The sequence below is a fragment of the Mastomys coucha genome, unplaced genomic scaffold, assembly GCF_008632895.1.
Source record: "Mastomys coucha isolate ucsf_1 unplaced genomic scaffold, UCSF_Mcou_1 pScaffold20, whole genome shotgun sequence".
NCBI lineage: Eukaryota > Metazoa > Chordata > Mammalia > Rodentia > Muridae > Mastomys > Mastomys coucha.
The window spans coordinates 1645850-1665198 of record NW_022196903.1 but is presented as its reverse complement, the minus strand read 5'-3'; the positions used below and the strand labels follow the sequence as shown (position 1 = coordinate 1665198).

The window sequence follows — 19349 nt, the reverse complement described above, 5'->3', positions numbered from 1 at the left end:
CCAGTTTCCCAGATCACAGACCCAGGCTTATGTCTCTTTGCGTTGCTATACTCACAGTAATAAAAAAGCTAGCCACAAATATTGCCAGCTCTTGCTCACACAGGCCAAGCTGTTTCCAACCAGGAACAGCAAACGGCCTAAGGCAAACTTAGTGTTAGCCCTGTAATATTTTCCACACAAAAAAGATATTTTTGTAAACATCTTTTAATACTTATGCAATCACAGTTTTCATTACACCTTTCCTTCCAATTGTTACATGTTAACAGAAGCAATAAAAACAAATATTCCCTTGGGTAGCTGCTTTAAATTGCATACAATATATTGAAAGATTCTACCGGACAAAGTGTCATAATATGATTATGATATGAATTTTTAGTAACAAAAACAAATAATAAAAGAATTAAGCTGTATCTTAAGGGAGTCATCTGAAGTGATGATTAATATGTTATAATCTGTTGCCTAAAGAGAGGTTGAAATGTCACTTGTGATCAAAGGCTTTGCAATGTAATAAATCCTCCATTATCAAAGGATCATTAAGGAAGTTAAAATAATCATATAACATGAAAGTACTTATAAATTGACTCTGTTTTAACTTCAGAATGACCATATCTATTCTCTAAACCAAACAGATGCAGTTGCAGTTAATACTGTTTCTAGCCTGACCATACAGCCTTCGAGCTTTATAATGGTCTTAGGTAGAAAGATAGCCAAAAATACAAACCACTGAAAAAAAAAAATACATAACAGAACTATATCACCTCTCCACACCAGCTGAACATTGACAGTTACAGATTATAATAGGAGATTATATGTTGTTAAATTTTACTTGAAAAATTTACTATACACCCAGAGCTTCATTGTATGGTGTTGACTGAGAGTTTTACTGAATCCTCCCTCCATGGATACATTTCACATTATTGAAGAAAGAAACAAATAAGGAAGGAAAGAAAAGAAGAGACAAGACAAGACAAGACAAGACAAGACAAGACAAACCCAATGAACACATTTTTTCTCTTAAACCCAGAAATGCTATCCCTCATTGCAGATGTGCATGGATGTGAACCTTTGAGCCTTTGGCTCTCCATCTCCTGCTCTTTGGGGAATCAATACCCCCTATCCTCCAGCCTCCAGGCAGCGCCACTTTACTTATGCTTTTGAAAATTTTGAGTGGTAGCAGAGAGTGCACAGAAACAGGAATGCAAATTCAAACAGACCTGGCTGTTTGCTTATTGGAAGCTCTTCTAGTTTAAATATTTGGAGAAAAGCAGAAGCAGCAGAAATTTAAATAGTTTGAGGATGATCTATACATTTCAAATTCTATTAGCACATAACTTATAATTTCCTAAAGCATTACGGCAGATGAACATAAGCATAGGTAACAGGCGACAATCTCTCCCTTCACAAAGGGCTAGTGTCCTTTAACAACTGCAGGAAACATTTCTCACATCCAGATGTTTCCTGTACAGCCAATTCAAGCAACCTGTCAACGTGATGTGCTCCAAGTTAAAATGAACCCTGGATAATTTGATCAAAACCAGAAGCGCTGCACTGTTCTGTGGGCAATGCTCGTCTCGGTGCTTGGCTGGAAGGAGCTAGCTGCACTTGGTTGCTCTGTATGTAATCAAGGGGTTTCCTGGCTGTGTCGAGGGAAGGTCACAGGAGATATTAGCAAATGAAATGATTCTAAATTTGAAATAGCAAGATGATTCCATGAGTTCCAAGGGAAGTGGAAAGTCAAGCAACCGATTGTACATGTTCAGGGCCTGTCCTAACAAAGATACGAAAATCTACAAACTGCCCAATTATATAGGAAATTAAATCAATTATTCAAGGCCCATCTATCCATTGGATATCCAATATTGGTCCATTTCATTTCCTTCAGATCTTGGTCATTTTACTTTTCATTAACAGAGAAAGAGGGTAAACAGAAAATAGAGATAACACTCCAATCCTCCAACTTAATATTTGGTAGCGTTAATTAAAACTCTGGATCAAGTGACAACCCTGGAAGTTGTAACCGTGGAGTGAGTCTCATTGTTTGTACAGCTTTCATCTCTCCTGTGAACAGAGAATTAATGGCTGCTTTGCCTGTGCCTTCAGTGGCCAGGGCTGAGGATACCTAAGAAGGGAGAAGGCTGGAGGATAAGCACAAAGACAAAAAAGTGACTTCAAGGAAGTCACTGCTACTTGCAGTAACACAGAAGACTTCAGACTTCAACTGTTACAACCCATATAAGGAACAGAACATTCAACTTGATCCTTTTTGTAAAACATTTCTGTATCAATTAATCTTCCCTTTAGACTCTCTGAAGATGATACTTATGCATTGCTGCCTAAAGTAAAGCTAATGTCCAAGTATTCAATGCCCCTATTATAAGAAACACAAAACAAAGGCTCACAGACCTGAAGAACTACAAGAAATGCCATCACTCAAAACAAGAATCCTCTTACCATCTTTTGTTGCCCAGTTATTCTGTGTTCTGAATAGAGACAGAACCATGAGGAGTGTCCTGTGTGCTCCATTCAAACACAGCACAGAGCACTGTGCTGTGGCCCTTAGGCTTTGGGGACAGGGAGAGAGCACCAAGCCAAAATTTGCTAACCACTAGCTGAACAGCTAGAAAAAAGTCTTGGTTACTAAATTTGCAGGGGAAAAATATATATCTCCAATGCTTTAAAGGTTCAGTGAGGTTGACTCCTAGACAAGTGTATGATTCTAGTTTCTGCACAATCATTTTCCCCCTAAAAATATCTGCTCAACTGGCAATGAACTCTTGTTTGCTTTTATCAAACACATAAATAAAACCCACAAGACAAGAAGAAACTTCATGTGTTATCATGTCCCTAAGTACGAATGTTCAGCAGACTCATTCATTCACTCAAGCTATGAAATTAGAGGAAAATAAGGTACCCCTCCCTTTTTTCCTCTTCTCTCCTTCCGTACCTCTGACACACACACACACACACACGCAAACACATGATGAGAGAGAGAAAGAGACAGAGACAGAGAGAGACAGAGACAGCCACACAGAGAGACTCTAGAAGCTTCAGTTGAACCTTTTTGGAACTAAGTGTGATTAGTCAAATCCTAAAAGCACCTGGAAGAAACATGATTATGAAATATAAAATTTCTACTTGAGGAGGTAAATGATTGGATTCTCTTAGTGTCAACTTTCTTACTTGTAAACCTCTCTTTAACCAAACACAGGGAAACAGAACAAAGCTAACATCACATCAAGCTGACCTTGAACTCAGGATCCTTGGGCATCCTATCTGTGTTTTCCCAGGGCTGTCTTTATTGGTGTGCTCCCACACCTAGCTCTGGACTGGATGACTTATCTAAGTGTAAAACACTAGGCACTAGAAGGGGTTCTGAGATGGAGCCTAACATCTGTATTTTATTTACACCAAGGACAGAGGGGATAAGGTGGGCCTTTTTTTTCCCTCACTACTTGATATCTCCATAGTCCCCAGACCATCAGATATAAAACCTTTCTATCAGTAGAGAGGCAAACATCTACACCTTAGAAAATGCTCTATAATCCTACAGAAGGCTTGCAGTCCTGGTGCCTCTAGTAAGTCATACAGCACTAGAGCTGGGAAGTAAAAATCAAGCCAAGGCTTTGAGATCTTGTGTTTAGTTTCAAAATTTTAGATACTATATTTTTAGGTTTAGTATTACAGTACAATAAGAAAATTCTTGCCAAATGTACTCCACGAGTGCAAACTGAAATGGAGGAAACAATTGTTAAGAGACTATTTCCTCCACAGACAATCATTCTAAGATACTACTCTTTGATCTAAAGGTAACTGGTGCCAAGTGTGGTGGCCACGCTTGTAATCACAGAAGCAGGGAGGCCAAAGGCAAAGGGTTGCTATGAGTTCAAAGGCAACCCGGGCTCACTTGCATAGAGGGAGAACCTGTCTCAAGAAACAAACAAAAACAGAACAAAACAAAATGTTAATCCATATGCCACCTGCAATGGAGAGTCAATCTCATTACAACACAAACACATGAAAACTTAATACATATTTGGCTTAAAACATGCTAAATTCAACACACACTGGAAAGACCTGAACGTCCCCTTATTGATCTCTTTCTGTGTCCTACATGAAAGCAAAAATAGAGCCTACATAAATAATACATTCAGATGAGCAGAGGTTGAAGGTATAAAATCTTACTGTGCTTATGCCAGCTGACATAAAGCATATTTATTTTATCTGAGTACTTACATGTTTATGAAGTATGAAATAGTGTAATTAGATCATTGATGATTCTTTTGACATGCCCATATAAAATGTATGCACGTTTTGAATGTGTTTGCAATAAAGTGTGCTGTCCCACCATATCAGTGTGCACTTGGCTGTCCCAGGGTATCAGCGTGCAATTGGCACATACGCTAGACATAACCCAGTATCTGTGTCTCATTACAGCCCAGAAGGGTTCCAGAGAGCCAGATTCCCTTGGGGGTTAGTGTTGACTCACTCGCTTGATCTTCTACAGAGCTCTGGATGTAAGCTCCCGCCAGTGTGTACCTGTGCCATGGGACACGCACTGGTGGAAACGCTTTGCTCTGCACTATGTTAGTACAGATCACTGTGAGAACATCCAAAACACGGTCTCTTCCTGGGGTGAGGGGGGAAACCTCTGGAAAGCCTCAGACATCTTCACTGCTTTTCTGTCTGTTTGTGTATGTGTGTATGTTTTCATTTAAATGTTTTACTGATTTTCCCCCCAAAAATGTATTACATACTACTTAGAACATTTGGAAATAATTAAAAAAAATATAAAGCAGAAAGAAAAACCATCTAATCCAACAATACAGCCATTATTTATATGGGTTCTTTAAATGCTTGTTTCTAGGAATTTCTTTTCAATAGTGTGTTAAAAGTTAAGACTGATGTGCTTCCGCAGTGTTCATAAACACCAGGAATCGAACAAATTCATGATGAGAATCTCAGGTCCAAGTGACACTTTTTTCTACAAGGTTGAATTCCAGCTTGTTGTAGACAACACCTTCCCTAGGGAATGGCAAAGAGCTGGTGACATGGGAGCAGCATGTGAGAAGTGCAGGAAGAGAAAAAGCAGTGGACCTTACCTCATCATCGTCAGCATCATACTGGGCATAGTGACGCTCCAGAAGCTCCCGCTGCCGCCGCTCTTGTTCCAGGGTCTGGCTGATCAACTGGGCAACCTCACTCACTTGTCCTGGTTTTTCTCGTCCAATAACGAATCTGTGAGAAGGTTAACAGAAACTAACATAGTACAGTCACAACAGCTGATGAACGTGGTCACACTCAAGCTTGCAGCAGGCTACTTAGACTAAGAGATACACATGAACTTGGTACAGCTAAGGGATAATAAGATTATTCACTGAGGGAAGAGAATTTACACACACAGCTAACAAAGTAGAAGAGGGGCGACAATAAGGATTGTCCATGAAGAATAACACCCTCAGAAAAGTCATGACAGATGTAATCTAGTCCGAAATACTTCACACAATTTATGACTTAAGACAAGGAAGCCAGAACATTGTTTCCTGTACCCGATGACCTAAAATATTTCTAGAACAAAGTCCTATAATACTATAAAACAAAAACAAAAAACAAACAAACAAAAAAAATCACTGACTGAAAAACGTTTTGCAGTAGACCCTACGTTGAGTGGCTAATGGAGGAACACTGATTTTTGATATGTTACAAAGCAGGAGAAATAGAAGAGTTTTGCGCTCTCTCTCTCTCTCTCTCTCTCTCTCTCTCTCTGTGTGTGTGTGTGTTCAGTGGGTACATTAAAAAGAGTGTGATTCAAGAATTGATATTAATTTTATAAGAGACTGAGTTAAAAAAGAAACTGGAAAAACATTAACTTTCTGTAAGCCATGTCATCTACGATCAGCCCTTGTAAGTAGAATGTGGTTTATTTAACATTACTTTCATATTAGCATATGTTTCCATTTTTCTAAAAATGCAAATAATATGTCTAATATATATGGTTTCTAAATATGAGTATCATTATTTGAAATGTTACACTTAGTCTTCCTACACTTAATTGATAAATATCCCTTGATTATAGGATGTTGTTTTAGTCAATCTTAAATAACACAGATGACCATTTTCTGGATACGGACACTGAACATCAAAGTTTTTGTTCTTAGTTAGTTGCCTCTTCCAAATGCTTTCACATAGTTTCAAGGAAGACTTAGCTTAGATGTAAGCAACTGCAGTGTATAATGAATGTTTTACTGTGAATGATATACACTTGGCAGACATATTCTTCTATTAATAATCCTAAAAATAAGATAGATTTTGGATACTAAGCATCAAGTTATTATAAGTTTTTGTATGTGGTCCTTTATAGACATGCTTTCATTCTCCTTTAACAAGCTACTAATAATGTAGCTGATTCAGAAGGTAAACGATGTGCCGCTTCTCAAACAGTTGCCAAGTTGTCTTAGGAAGAACTGGGTACCATTTCACAGTCAGCTCATAGTGCACAGGAACCATATTTGCTGCAATCCTCACCACACCCACTGCAGACACCTTCTGCAGGGTCAGCCACTCTGGTGGGTGTCTGCTCATGTCACTGCTTTCATGACAGGGATCCAGCCTTTCCCAGATTACCACTCGAATCTCTTCTTTCATGAAATAATTTTTTCAAAAAATTTGTCCATTTCTAAGTGTGAGTTCTTCATTTCTATGATTGAGTTGACATGACTCAATATGTCCTGGTACATGTTATTGTTTGTGTATCCTAAAGATATGAATACACTAAAATGTATACTATTATCACATCTCAGTTTATGCTTTCCCATCTCAGCTTTTCAAATAATGTCTATGATGTTTTTGAACAGCCATCGGTGTCTATTTCAACAGGTGACCATCTACAAAACCACGGAGAAGAAATGAATTCAGACTTACAATATGATGAAGTTGTCAAAGCTTCCCAGTAAATATTTGACAACACAATAATAAACACACAACTGCTGATAGAATACTGAGTAGTTTTCAATAAATAAACTAATGAATGACATCAAAAACAAATTATGTCTTTCAATCAATTTAATTCTTAAGATTTTTTTGCCACTTTATGATTAATTTTTTCCTATTTTTTTTCTTAAATTTCAGATTATTTCTTAAAGTTAAATATAATTAAAATTTTCCTATTTTTTCTTAAATTTTAAATTGTTTCTTAAAGTTAAATTTAATTTTCAGGTATAATGTGTCATAAGGCTGGTTTCTTTATTTCCAAAAGCAAGTAATTTCAACACTATTTGTTAAAAAGGCTTCTTGACAAATATTGAACTACTTGACTACACTGTTGTAGATTAATTGGTTCTACATTTGTGGAGTGATCTCTGGACTTTGCAGTCTGTTCCATGCTGTGTTTGTAATTCTACCAATACAACACTTCCATGGCTGTTATAGAATACACATTGAAAGTAAGTTCTTGACCTCTGCTGTCCTTCCTCTGCATTTGCATGTAAACTTTATAATCAGCCTCCCAGTTTTCCCAGGAAAACCAGAGCCCACTGGGATTTGTTCTGGAATTTGAAAAGGCATCTTGACAATATAAGCTCATCTGATCCATGAACACAGAACATGTCTGTCTTTACTTAATTGTTACTTTCTCAGATCCAAGGTCTTAACTAATTTTTGTTTTATCTCCAAGTAGTTTGGGATATTTTTTAAATTGTAGAATGTTGAATATAAATGAATCATAAACATTGGCCTTGTCTTCTGGAATCTAGCTAAACAGAATCACTATTTCTATGAGTTTTCTCTAGATATATAAGGATTTTTCTCACTAAAACTTTATTTTCTATGAACAAACACATTTTGACTTTGTCTTCATTAGGGTTTTATTGCTGTGAAGAGATACTATGACTAAGGCAACTCTTATAAAGGAAACTATTTAATTGGGGTTGGCTTACAGTTTCTGAGTTTCAGTCCATTATCGGGATGGCAGAATGAAGGCAGACATGGTGCTGGAAAAGGAGCTGAGAGTCCTACATTTGATCAGAAGGCAGCAGGAGAGGACTCCCTTCCTTACTGGGCAGAGCTTGAGCACCAGGAGTCTTCAAAGCCTACCTGTTCACTGACATACTTCCTCCAACAAGGGCACACCTATTCCAAGCAGGTCATACCTCCTAATAGTGTCACTTCCCATGGAGCAAGTAAATTGAAATAAATGAGTCTATGGGGGGGTCAAACTTACTCAAACCACCACACCTTCTTTTCCTCTTTTGTGTCTGTCTACACGTTTGGAAGGTCTGACAGTATCTTTGTTTTTTTTTCCCCTCTTCTATTATACAATGTGAACTCTGGACTGCCAAAAAATACACAGGATGATTTAACTAAAATATATGTATATATATATATATATATGTATATGTATATGTATATATATATATATAATCTCTGTGATAAGATAATCATTAATGTTTTAAATTAATATTGATGTATAAATTTATTATATTTTGGTAAATATATGTTTATCAGAAATTGTGTCTCATATATGCTTCAGACACATATATAGAAATGTAAACATCCTAGAACAGCAGTTTTAGACAAGCCTAGACTGGCATTTTATGTGTGTTTTTTAAAAAGATTCATCTATTGTATGTGTTTGAATGCTATGTATGTGCATATACATAGATGTCTGTGCACCATATGTATGTTCTTGTTGCCTACTAAGGTCAGGACATCAGACCCCGTGGAAATTGTAAGTTACTGGAGTTACTGTAAATTGGGTTGCTGTAAGTCATCAGGTGAGTGCTGGGAACTAAACGTCAGTCCTTTTAAGGAACATCAACTACTCTTAACCACTAAGCCATCTCTCCAGCCCTTTTTGTGCACTGTTGTTCATTTGTTTGTTTTTGAGACAGGGTTTCACTATGCAGCTATGGCTGGCACTATATAGACTACGCTGGGCTCAAACTCACAGAGATCATTCTGCTTCTACCTCCAAAGTGGTAAGATTTGAGGTATGGGCCACCATGCACAGATTTTTTTAAGTGAATTTTTAAATGAACCATATAGTTAGGCTTTGGGGACTATCACTCATCTACTATAAAGTGACAGAATGACAGAGTAACTAAAAAGTACATAGTAATAAATATACAAGCTCAAAGTGAAAATAGAATTCAGATTCATTTCATTTAGTCCATTGATTTTTAATGTTTTTTAAAGTATTTGATATGTGAGTATACTGTATTTATATCATTTCTGCAATTCCCTCTCTTCTGCAACTCCTCTTGACTTCATGACTAATTCTTCTATAATCATTGTTTAACACATAGTACATATACATACACATATACAGACACACACACACACACACACACACACACACACAGTCAAACGTATGTCTACTGAGCCTAATCACTCTTGGTCATGTAGACTTGGAAAGCCCATGAGGGACTTGTTCCTAAAGAAAATTGATTCTCCCTTCATTAGCAACTAGTGGCTGCTTTTAATGCTCCTTTCCTAGGGGTGGGGCCTTGTGGAATTTTCCCTCATTTGCATTGATCATTTAAGCCAAGAATTCTTTACCTTCGTTTAAAAACTACAGATTTTGAGGAATAAAAGTGTTTACTGAAAATGAAGAAATGTTTCCTAGGAAAGTCCCTCAATGTACTTTACAGAGAAATGGGATTCGGACCTTGTCTTCAGGTCAAATATCTGAATCTGTTGCTGCTAATTCTAAAGATGAATGAAGGTCTTGACAAAATCTTGTGAGATATTTTACATGGATCAAATAAAAATAACAAAAGCCTAAACATATATTACAATAATGAATTAGGTAATCACAAAACATAATTCAAAACTCTAATATGGCATGTTTCTATCTTTAAAAAATCACCACTACTTTCTAATTCAAAATATTTATCATAAATCTGATGTGAACGAGTCATGCACTATGAAAATTTCATAGGAAATAAAGACCACCCAACACTTTACAAGAAAGTAGCAATGTAAATCCTTAGGGCACTGTTGGCTTACCAGCACAGCTTTCTGAATTCATTCACGTAATTCAACACAATGCACCATTTGTCTATTGCTAATTTAGATGAAGAATCACTTTAAGGTTTAATGAAATGAAAATGATTTGCAGTCGCCTAAGATAGATAATTGATCTCATAAAATGGTTTCACTTTTAAGTGTGTTATACTACACATGCCCGTTCATTTAGGCAGCTTTTCTGAGCCACGGTAAAGGACCGAGGTTACACACATCTTTAAAGCCCCAAGTACCATGAAGCATGAATGGTAGAGATCTGTTTTAACAGATCACCACTCTTTTAAGTATGACCCAGAGTAAAACCATACAGAAGTGAAAACAACTTAGTCCCTCTGCCCCATCTTCTTTATGTGAAAATTAGTGTTTAATCTCATGTGTCTGAAGGAGTGATCAAGACTAAACTATATCACACACAAAAAGGGAACTGAGATACCTAAAATCATAAGAAGACCAACTTATAGAAAAAATGTAACACTAAGATTACCTCTCTATATGTTTCTGCCTCTGTTAACTGAGTTCATAAATACATAAGATTAAATCATATATACAATCTACCTACTAAATGTTGAATTCAACATGAGATGCCAAATTTGGCATGCTTATTCCCGTTATGGATTAAGGATATGGAAATTTTGGAATAGCACATTTTAAGTGTTAAAAGCATCTAGGAAAGAAAAAAAAATAATGGCTTTGATAATATAATTCCACAAAAGTATAGAAGCCGCAGTGGTTCTGTCACATGGATTATGTCAGTGTTTCTAAGTGGTTTTTATATTTGTAAAATGAGAACAGTAGGTACAATAACTATTATAAAATTCATATGATGAGTTCCAGAATTTGGTGCTCTGAAAGTGTCTGATACCGACTGACTGTTGCTTTGAATGGAGATCATACACTATGTAAATACCACTGAATGTATTTACATGATTACTGTACCTACTGTCCAACTAATCACAGATCTAAAAACAGATTTTGAGTTAAGCACGGGAAAGCATAAAATAACTGATTTAAAGGAGTTAGACATTAGCAAAGAGTTGAATGCAGGTCATGGAAGTAACAAGTTATGAAAGCTGACATACAACAATGTTTTTTCTAGGTATGACTCTGTCATGGATATTTTGGTTTTGTTTTGGATGATGGATAAGGATATAAAATATATTTGATAGTGAAAGAATAAAACGCAGTGTGACTCTGCACAGCTTCTGTTCTGATTGGCTGTTCTAAGCATACATAAGATCATCACAATTTACAAGGCTTTGGCTAGGGTTAATCTTGGTCTGTTGTATTTTTTGAAATATTTTAATGATGAAATTTATTTTCAAATGTATATTCAGGAGATTGGTTTCCTTTAACTTGTTACATACAAAATATAAATCACATGAGCAGTTCATTCAATCTTTGCGGTACTGGGGACTATGCTTCATACTGGCTGCGCAAATACTGCTACTGAGCCGTAACCCAGCTGTCACGAGCACATCCAACTGAATTTTAAAAGTTCCAAATACAAACCAACTGAGTGAGCCACTGGCAGTCTTGTCCGTGCATTTCATTACCTCCTTTACATCACTTGCTGATGAAGTGAGGACAGAACATGTGTTAGCAAACTGCTCTGCTTCAGACTCACAGTTTACGGGGGAATGAAAACATTCTTTAACACTTCTTGATTTTTTTACTTCACAAAACCCTGGAATGGTAAGGTGCACTGATATTTAATGGTAAAGAATTGAGCAGTTGATTCAAATATGAATTAAAAATTGAGGGCGTTCATTATTGAGCAAGGGCTTTTGTCTTAGTCACTGTTCTATTGCTGTGAAAAGGGGCCATGAGCAAGGGACCGCTTAGGAAGGAAGCACTCAATTGGGGCTGGCTTACAGGTTCAGAAGTTTAGTCCTTTATCATGGCAGGAAGCATGGCAGCACACAGGCAGACATGGTGCTGAGGAAGAAGCTGAGAGGTCTACATCCAGATAAGTAGGCATCTTCCCCAGGAAGAGGAAGACACTAGTCCCTCTCAAGTAGTGCCATCCCTAATTACCAAGCATTCAAACATGTGAGCATATGGGGGCCATTTTTATGCAAAGTATCACAGCCAGCATATGGTAAGGGCTAGGGTATCCAGCATAGTCTCTTTAGTGTTTTTAAAATGTCATTATTGTGTTTCAACATGTATTATTTCCCTACTGCTTTAGGCAAAAATATAACAGAGGTTAATAAATCAGTTATTCTCTTTATTTTCATCTGTTATGAAGCCAAGAAATGTGCATATTCTACTCTCCAGCACTTAGATGTCTATATTACAGAGCATTCCTTTGATTTCTTTATAATATTTCTGTGGAGCTATCAAAAAATAAACAACTCTAACATTGCATTTACAATTAGCTAGGTTAAATTGCAAATATCCTCGACACTGTGTGAACAATTGAGAGGGTGAATGAGAACTGATGGTTTATAAACGCCTGGCTTTCAGAAATAAGTTCTAATTCAAATGATCTCTAGTCAAAAATGGGACATAAATAATATTAAATGTTTAAATGTTAATGTACAACTGAGCTTAAAGTATAACAATTGGAAAGTTGAGCCAGTCTACAGCTTCTTATGGAAACAATTCTTACTTTGTGTTAAACCCTGAACATTATGTGTTGGAAAAACATAAATAGAGGCACAGAACTGAAGCCCACGCATGGTGTTAGTGGGTCACAGATTACAGAGAGATTTCAGAGAGTTTTGTAAACTGTACCTCATTTTTCCCCACTTGGTACCTTGTATGGTCTTTCTCTGAAATGATCAGCTCTTAAACTATTTAACTGAAAGCTACTGAGTAAGTGCTGGGAGCTGATGGCCGCCACTCTCAGTAAAGCTAGTAGATCCTAGTGCTTGGGACACACCCATGCCTTCTACCTCTTATCACAGCATTCTAACACATACTGTTCTTTTCCCTGTTGGGAGCTAGGTTAACATAATTCTCTACATACTGACAAACAAATATATCTCTAAAAACTTCATATAAACATATCTTTAAGAATTCAGGTCTATGACTGCGGTTGCATTTCAAAGCAAGACCCAGGTTGTTTAAATTTAAATATAAACACTATTTTATAGAAGTGAATTCTGAATGTAACCCAGTACTAATTAGAACATTTTCCTATGCTATATTTCAATGTTAAAAAGTAAAATCCACTTTTCAAAAGTTACCTAACACACTGACTAGTTTGTCTCGATGTTTAATGAGAAGCTCCCATGCAAGTCTTACACAGCTGGGGAAGTGCTGTATGGAGGCCACTGTAAGTAGAAATGCTGTATGGATGCGCAGGGAATCTAAAGAGCAAGCCTCATACTTGCTGAAGCCCACAGACCATCAGCCTGAGTACATCACAGGAGCTTTTAGGCCTCCCTGACATCATTTTATCTGCCTTTCAGAGGACTGTGAGCATGGTAGGAACCAGACCCCGTCTATGTGTTTGATTAGGTTGTATTCCTCAAAGCCTCCCTTCATCACCAAGGGCTGCTTTCTCATTGGCAAAGTTGAAGCTGGAACCACATCAAATATGCTGCAGGAGGACCCCGCTGCCTTCCTTTCAGTGACGGCATTCCACAGGGTGCTCAGAGGCAGCTTAAGTTTGATGAGGAGAACCCTATGCTGTTTTCACAGTTACACTGACTAAAAAGAGTCTTCAGGTGTTCATCATGAGATTTTGCCAACGTGTAAGACATTTATAATGCTTTCAAAAAAGTAAGCTAAATCAAATAATCAAAAAAGTAAACTAATTAATTAAAACTGGTTTGAAAATTTAACCAGAGTTGTCTCAAAATGGCTTTCTTATTTAAGAGTCATAATTGTCCCAACCAGAGCACTAGATAGAAATTTCAAGGTCTGCAGCCTCGGTCTTATTAAAGACAGAAAGTACAATTCATAAAAGAGAGATCCTGGCTGACTCTTAAAAACAATACACAGAATTTTACAACACACTGCCTGAAAGCACTCAGCCTACTTGTCTAATAATGCTTGCCACTGGTGCGTGAACAACCATTTCAATTCCAATTGTTCCAAAGGTGGTTTTGTTAAAAGAAATTGATAAGGAAATTACTATTTACTAGGTGGTGACTAGGAATTCCATCTCTGTGGCAATTCCTACCGTGTTAATAGTGAGGTACACCATACAGCTTAGCAACAGAGGTGTTCACACTGTTTTAGTATTTAGACAAAATTTCCACTGTAATTATAAATATTTATAGGGAAATTACATCCATAAAAGTACAGCATTACAAAGTTGCTCATTAGGAAGCCTCAGAGTTACCTGACGTTTCCCTTGGTATTCCGCAGAACAGTTGCAGCAAAATTCTGTGTGACCCCCACCAGGCTGATTCCATCCACTTCCACAATCTGGTCATTGACTTGGATCCTGGAGGAAGAGAGAAACCAGCATTGACAGTGACTGTCTGCTAAGGTACTGCCCTTTCCAAGGAAGTAACCACCCAAGACTTGCTTTTAAGACATTCTCACTGATTCCAACCTTATAAACAATATACTACAGACCATAGTCAAATATTAGTCAAGATATTAATCTTCCAAACAGTACTATGAAGACTTCAAAGACAGTTCAGTTAGTAGAGGGCTTATCTTCTAAGTACAGGGACCTGAACTTAACACCTGGAAACTATTAAAGTCAAAGCGATACCCTATCTCAAGAAAAGATAGCACTCGAGGAACAAAAGTTGAAGTGGAACTCATAGTATCTACATGCATATACAGACACATGTGCAATACCCACATGAACATATAAATGTACGTATACATGCAGACATTACAAAAAATAAAACTCCATTGAAAGCTATTAAAGTAATACTGAAAAGATTCAGTTTATCACACATATTCTTAAGGAGGAGGAGTAATTGGAATGCACGGCAGACCTCTAGCACTTTTTGTACCTAATTAAATGTGGCAGATACACCTGATATATCCTCGGTGCCTAACACCTAGTCTCTGTCACTGCTCTCCCCCCTCAGGAAAACATCAGGAGTCCATTGCTTCAGTGTTTCAAACGTGCAATGCTCACATGTGTGCATGTGTATGCTTATATATACACACTTAGAGGTATGTTTCTGTGTGTGTGTGCGCCTCTGAGATGTATATTATATTAATATTGATTAATATCTAAATACTTCAAAATGTACATACATACTTTATATATGCCACTTTTTAGTCCTCATAATAAAATACTGTAGGCATAGAACAAACTGGTATGAAATTGATAACATATTCACTCACCCAATTTCCAGTTTATCAAACCTGAGCACTGCAATATTTGAATCAGGCTTTTTCCTAAAATAATTCTCTGTAAAGGGGAAGCCCCTTAGATGTGGTCCTACAATCTTATGGTCTTTATTTCTTCAAGAGACATGACCACATGCTGTTTTTTGTGTATTTAGTAATGGGTATCAATAAATACACATAATATAAATGTATGTTTCAAAATTATAAAGTGTTCTACTCATCTTACTACTTGTTTTATTCACTCAATATTAAATTTGAGATTTGTCTCTGGGAGCTACAGTTATAATTCTAGCTAATTCATTGTGACAACTATATCATAGTATCTTTTATGCATGTATCAAAGTATATTTGTCTACATTTTGTAGCTGGACATGTATCACTTTCAAATTTAATTATTATAAACACAGCTGTAAATAATCTATTTGATATTATGCTTCCAATCACAGGAGAAATTATACATGTGGAAGTGGAAAAATCCTTGGGGCTTTTAGATCTTTTCTATGATGTTAATCATGGAGTTTCATAGCTAACCGAGCTTTTCTAGTCTGACATTACACCTACCTAGTTACTTAGAAAAGGCAGAGGGGGCAGGTGTGCTGAGGAAAGACTAAGGCACATAGGGAAGTGCAGGCAAGCTCGACCTCACCCTTACTGAGACACCTAGCTCCACAAACACTCTTTCAATCACATTTATTATCTTAACACTTTCTGAAATGATTAGGAGCTGAATCAAATCTTTGACATCTGTATTTTATATTTATGAAAGTCGTCTCTTAAATCCTTTGGTGTTCACCTGCATTTTGAACATCACATTCTGAAGGATCCATGAAGTGACCAAGAAGCCTGTCAAACTGTAGCACTGCAGAAAAATGGTTGAGTGCCGAAGCCCAGCTCCATACCCCCAGCTCAGACAGCAGAATGACTCTTAGAAACAACAGAAATATTCTTTGTCACCATTCAGCTTTGCTAGCAGGTTAGTTTTCTTTCTTTTTATTTTTTTCCCTTCCTGCATTTTGTACTCCCCAGACCCTAACTCTGGTTTTTGCCATTTTGGTTCTTGGCCTAAGATGATGATAATGATAATGGTGGTGGCGGCTGTGGTAGTGGCAGTGGCAGTGGCAGTATATGGGGGCCATAAACGCTCACCAAAGCAGCAGTAAGGTGGAGCAGGCTCTTAGTCTTACCATGGAGTCACTGCTGGGGTCACTGAAATCCATGGCCTCCATGGGACAGCCGACTCACTTCCCTCCACGTTAATTCTCTTCTGAATGTATGAGTTCAAATGATTTCACAAGCATTTCGTCACTTCTAAAAGGAAACCAGTTTCCAGAAAGGCCACTGCATGCCTTTGAAGCAGACAGTTTCTCTGAGGACTTCATGTGTGGCTAAGGCTGCAAACAGAAGCTATCTGTTCTCTTAAGTTGTGTGACTGAACATAAATGTCTTTCATTATGTGATGATGAAATATCTTCCTAAGAATGGTATTAAGTAAAAGTTACAAATTCCCTAAACTTACAAAGTTATGATTCAGTTGGATTTTATATTGAAAGCAATTCACAATGCTAACCTTGGGTCTAGTCCTGGCTCCTTTATTCTGTCTTGTTGATGTATCTATTTCTCTATTTCTCTCTCTCTCTCTCTCTCTCTCTCTCTCTCTCTCTCTCTCTCTCTCTCTCTCTCTCTCTCTCTATCATCAATACCACATTTTCTTGATCCCTGAAGCTTTAGAAGAAAATCCTGAAGTCAGATCATATCCCCTTCCAACTTTTTTCTTATCCTCCATGACTGAGTATACTATTTTGGATCTTGTTTCTTTCCGTATAAAACATGCCAGTCCATTCTTTAGTATCCACTGTTATGTCTGGATGTGAAATATTCCTCATAGGCTCTTGTGATTGGACCATAGATCTCCAACTGGTGGCACTGCTTGGAAACCCTGCCAGAGGAAGCTGGCCACAGGAGGTGGACTTTGAGTGAGGGTGAAGTGTGCTCAGGCAGCTTGCTCCATGCCTTCCTTCCCTCTAGGATGGACTCTGTTCCCCTGGAATTCTGAGTCAGATAAACCTTTGCTTCCCTGAGTTGCTTCTGTCTTTTTTTTTTTTTTTTTTTTTTTTTTTTTTAACAACAATGGGAAGGAGCCTATACAGCCACAAAATAACTTACTAGATTATCTGCTGGGATGTCATTGGAGACACAGATAAAACTAAGGAGAATTCACAGCCTGACACTACTTTTTCCTACCCATGAGCATGAATATAACTCCATTTATTCATCTTTATTTGATATCTTTACCAGAATTTTATAGTTTTACCCAGAGCCTAAATTTTGTCAGATGGACTTAATTTTGGAAGATAATATAACTATTATTTCTATTAATTTCAAATTTTATTTATTGCTTTTATACTATGACTAACAGTAAATAACTTTTGTATAATAAATCCATATTCTACAAATGATAAAATCTATTTTAGTTTGAGAAATTTTATTGATTTTTAATAAATCTAGCTGAAAGAATATTCTTGCACATACCATTTCAGAGGGCAAACCACCTCTGCTTGCTTTTGATGTAGTCTTAAAAATTGTGACCAGATTTGCTTTCAGATTCTGAGAAGAGACCAGACCCCTATTATTCAGAGAATACATCTAGGGATAGTCACGGATGTTCCAGCGAACATAAGAAGTCTCACAAGAGACTTCTCTGTTTCCAAATTCATGTTTTATGTCATATTGACACGGACAGAATGGCAACAGTGAAAATATATTGAATTTGGGACTGGTGCCACAATCTAGAAAAAAATGGCTATTCTGGAGACTAAGGCAGGAGAGTTCACTTGAGAACAGGATTTTGAGGACAATGTGGCAAGACCTCTATCTTAAATAAATAATAAACAAAAACAGAGGAAAGAGTGAATGCAGAGACAGGTGAGCTCAACTTCAAGTCTCCAAGCTTTAGTGATAAGCATCCTCCAGTCTACAAACAAGCAAAAGCATAACTAACTGGGAAAATACATTGTGAGAGATGAGAACGTAAGAAACAGATTATACCCAGCACAACATGAAAAAATCTAGAAACATATTCTTCACTCTAGGTGGAGGTGAGAAAGGAGCCTACCTTTAGAAAGATTTAAATTATTCCAAGCTTAAAATGTATTAACTGCATTCCAATAATGCTGTGCCAATTGTAAAAAGTGCACAATGGGCACCCACCTCTGTAGAGCATTGACACTGTTCTATTTCTGAAATATTTATTCACATGCTTCTGTTCAATGACTTCAGTTGAATTTTCTTATTTCTTATTTTGTAGAAGACCTTGATATTTTGACCACAAATTACTGTAAGGATTACTCCTTAGTTAGATCCGTAAGGCTAGTCTAACTAAAGTGTGTACTGTTTTTAAAGATTAGGAAACAAACAATCAAAATAAGTCAGAGCCTTCTCTGTAGTATCTTACAGAATACACACGTCAATACAATGTAGTTTGTGTCATCAGTATTCTGAATGAGATATGCAGGAAGGTCAAGGAAGAAAGCTACCACAGACAGAAATACAACCTTCCTGACTGCAGAGAGAAAACAAACAGGCACTTCTGTTCCCAAGGTCACACAATACAATACTTTTTTAAAAAAAGACACTTGGGACAAAAAACTGGGGAAAATCAGCTCAAAGGAGTTTAACAGATACCAATGAATATGTCCCAAACTGGGCCTACAGATAGGGCCTAGAGCATGAACTAAAAAACCCAATCCTTGTGTCACTCCAGAGAAAGAAATACACAATATACTGAGAATGTATGGGTGAAATAATGAAGATAAAGGAAGAATGGTGAGTTTTACATGAAAATAATATATAATAGTGTCAGTGCATAAAATAATGGTTTTTGATGTAATTAAAGGAAACAGAGAAAGGGGGGAAACAAAATTCAGTGTCTTTTATGCTGAACTTGAGATGGAAAGTCAGATTGCCAAATAAGTTCTACATATTCAATGTTTGAAACATGAATTTGAGAGTCTTTCCTGGACACTACTAAAAATAAACTAAAGGACTAAGAAGAAAACAAC

The 19349-nt window shown here is 37.0% G+C and overlaps 1 protein-coding gene across 9 annotated transcripts in view; it reads right to left on the bottom strand.

Moving 5' to 3' along the window:
- The window catches only part of Ppp1r9a (protein phosphatase 1 regulatory subunit 9A), a 284536-nt gene that overhangs the window by 86883 nt on the left and 178304 nt on the right, over positions 1–19349 (bottom strand). For all 9 annotated transcript variants that reach the window (XM_031381103.1, XM_031381106.1, XM_031381109.1 and 6 more), the window contains exons 5-6: positions 14315–14419; positions 5100–5235 (exon numbers count right to left, since the gene is read on the bottom strand). In XM_031381103.1, the coding sequence (XP_031236963.1) occupies positions 5100–5235; positions 14315–14419 (241 nt within the window). The remainder of the gene's footprint in view (positions 1–5099; positions 5236–14314; positions 14420–19349) is intronic.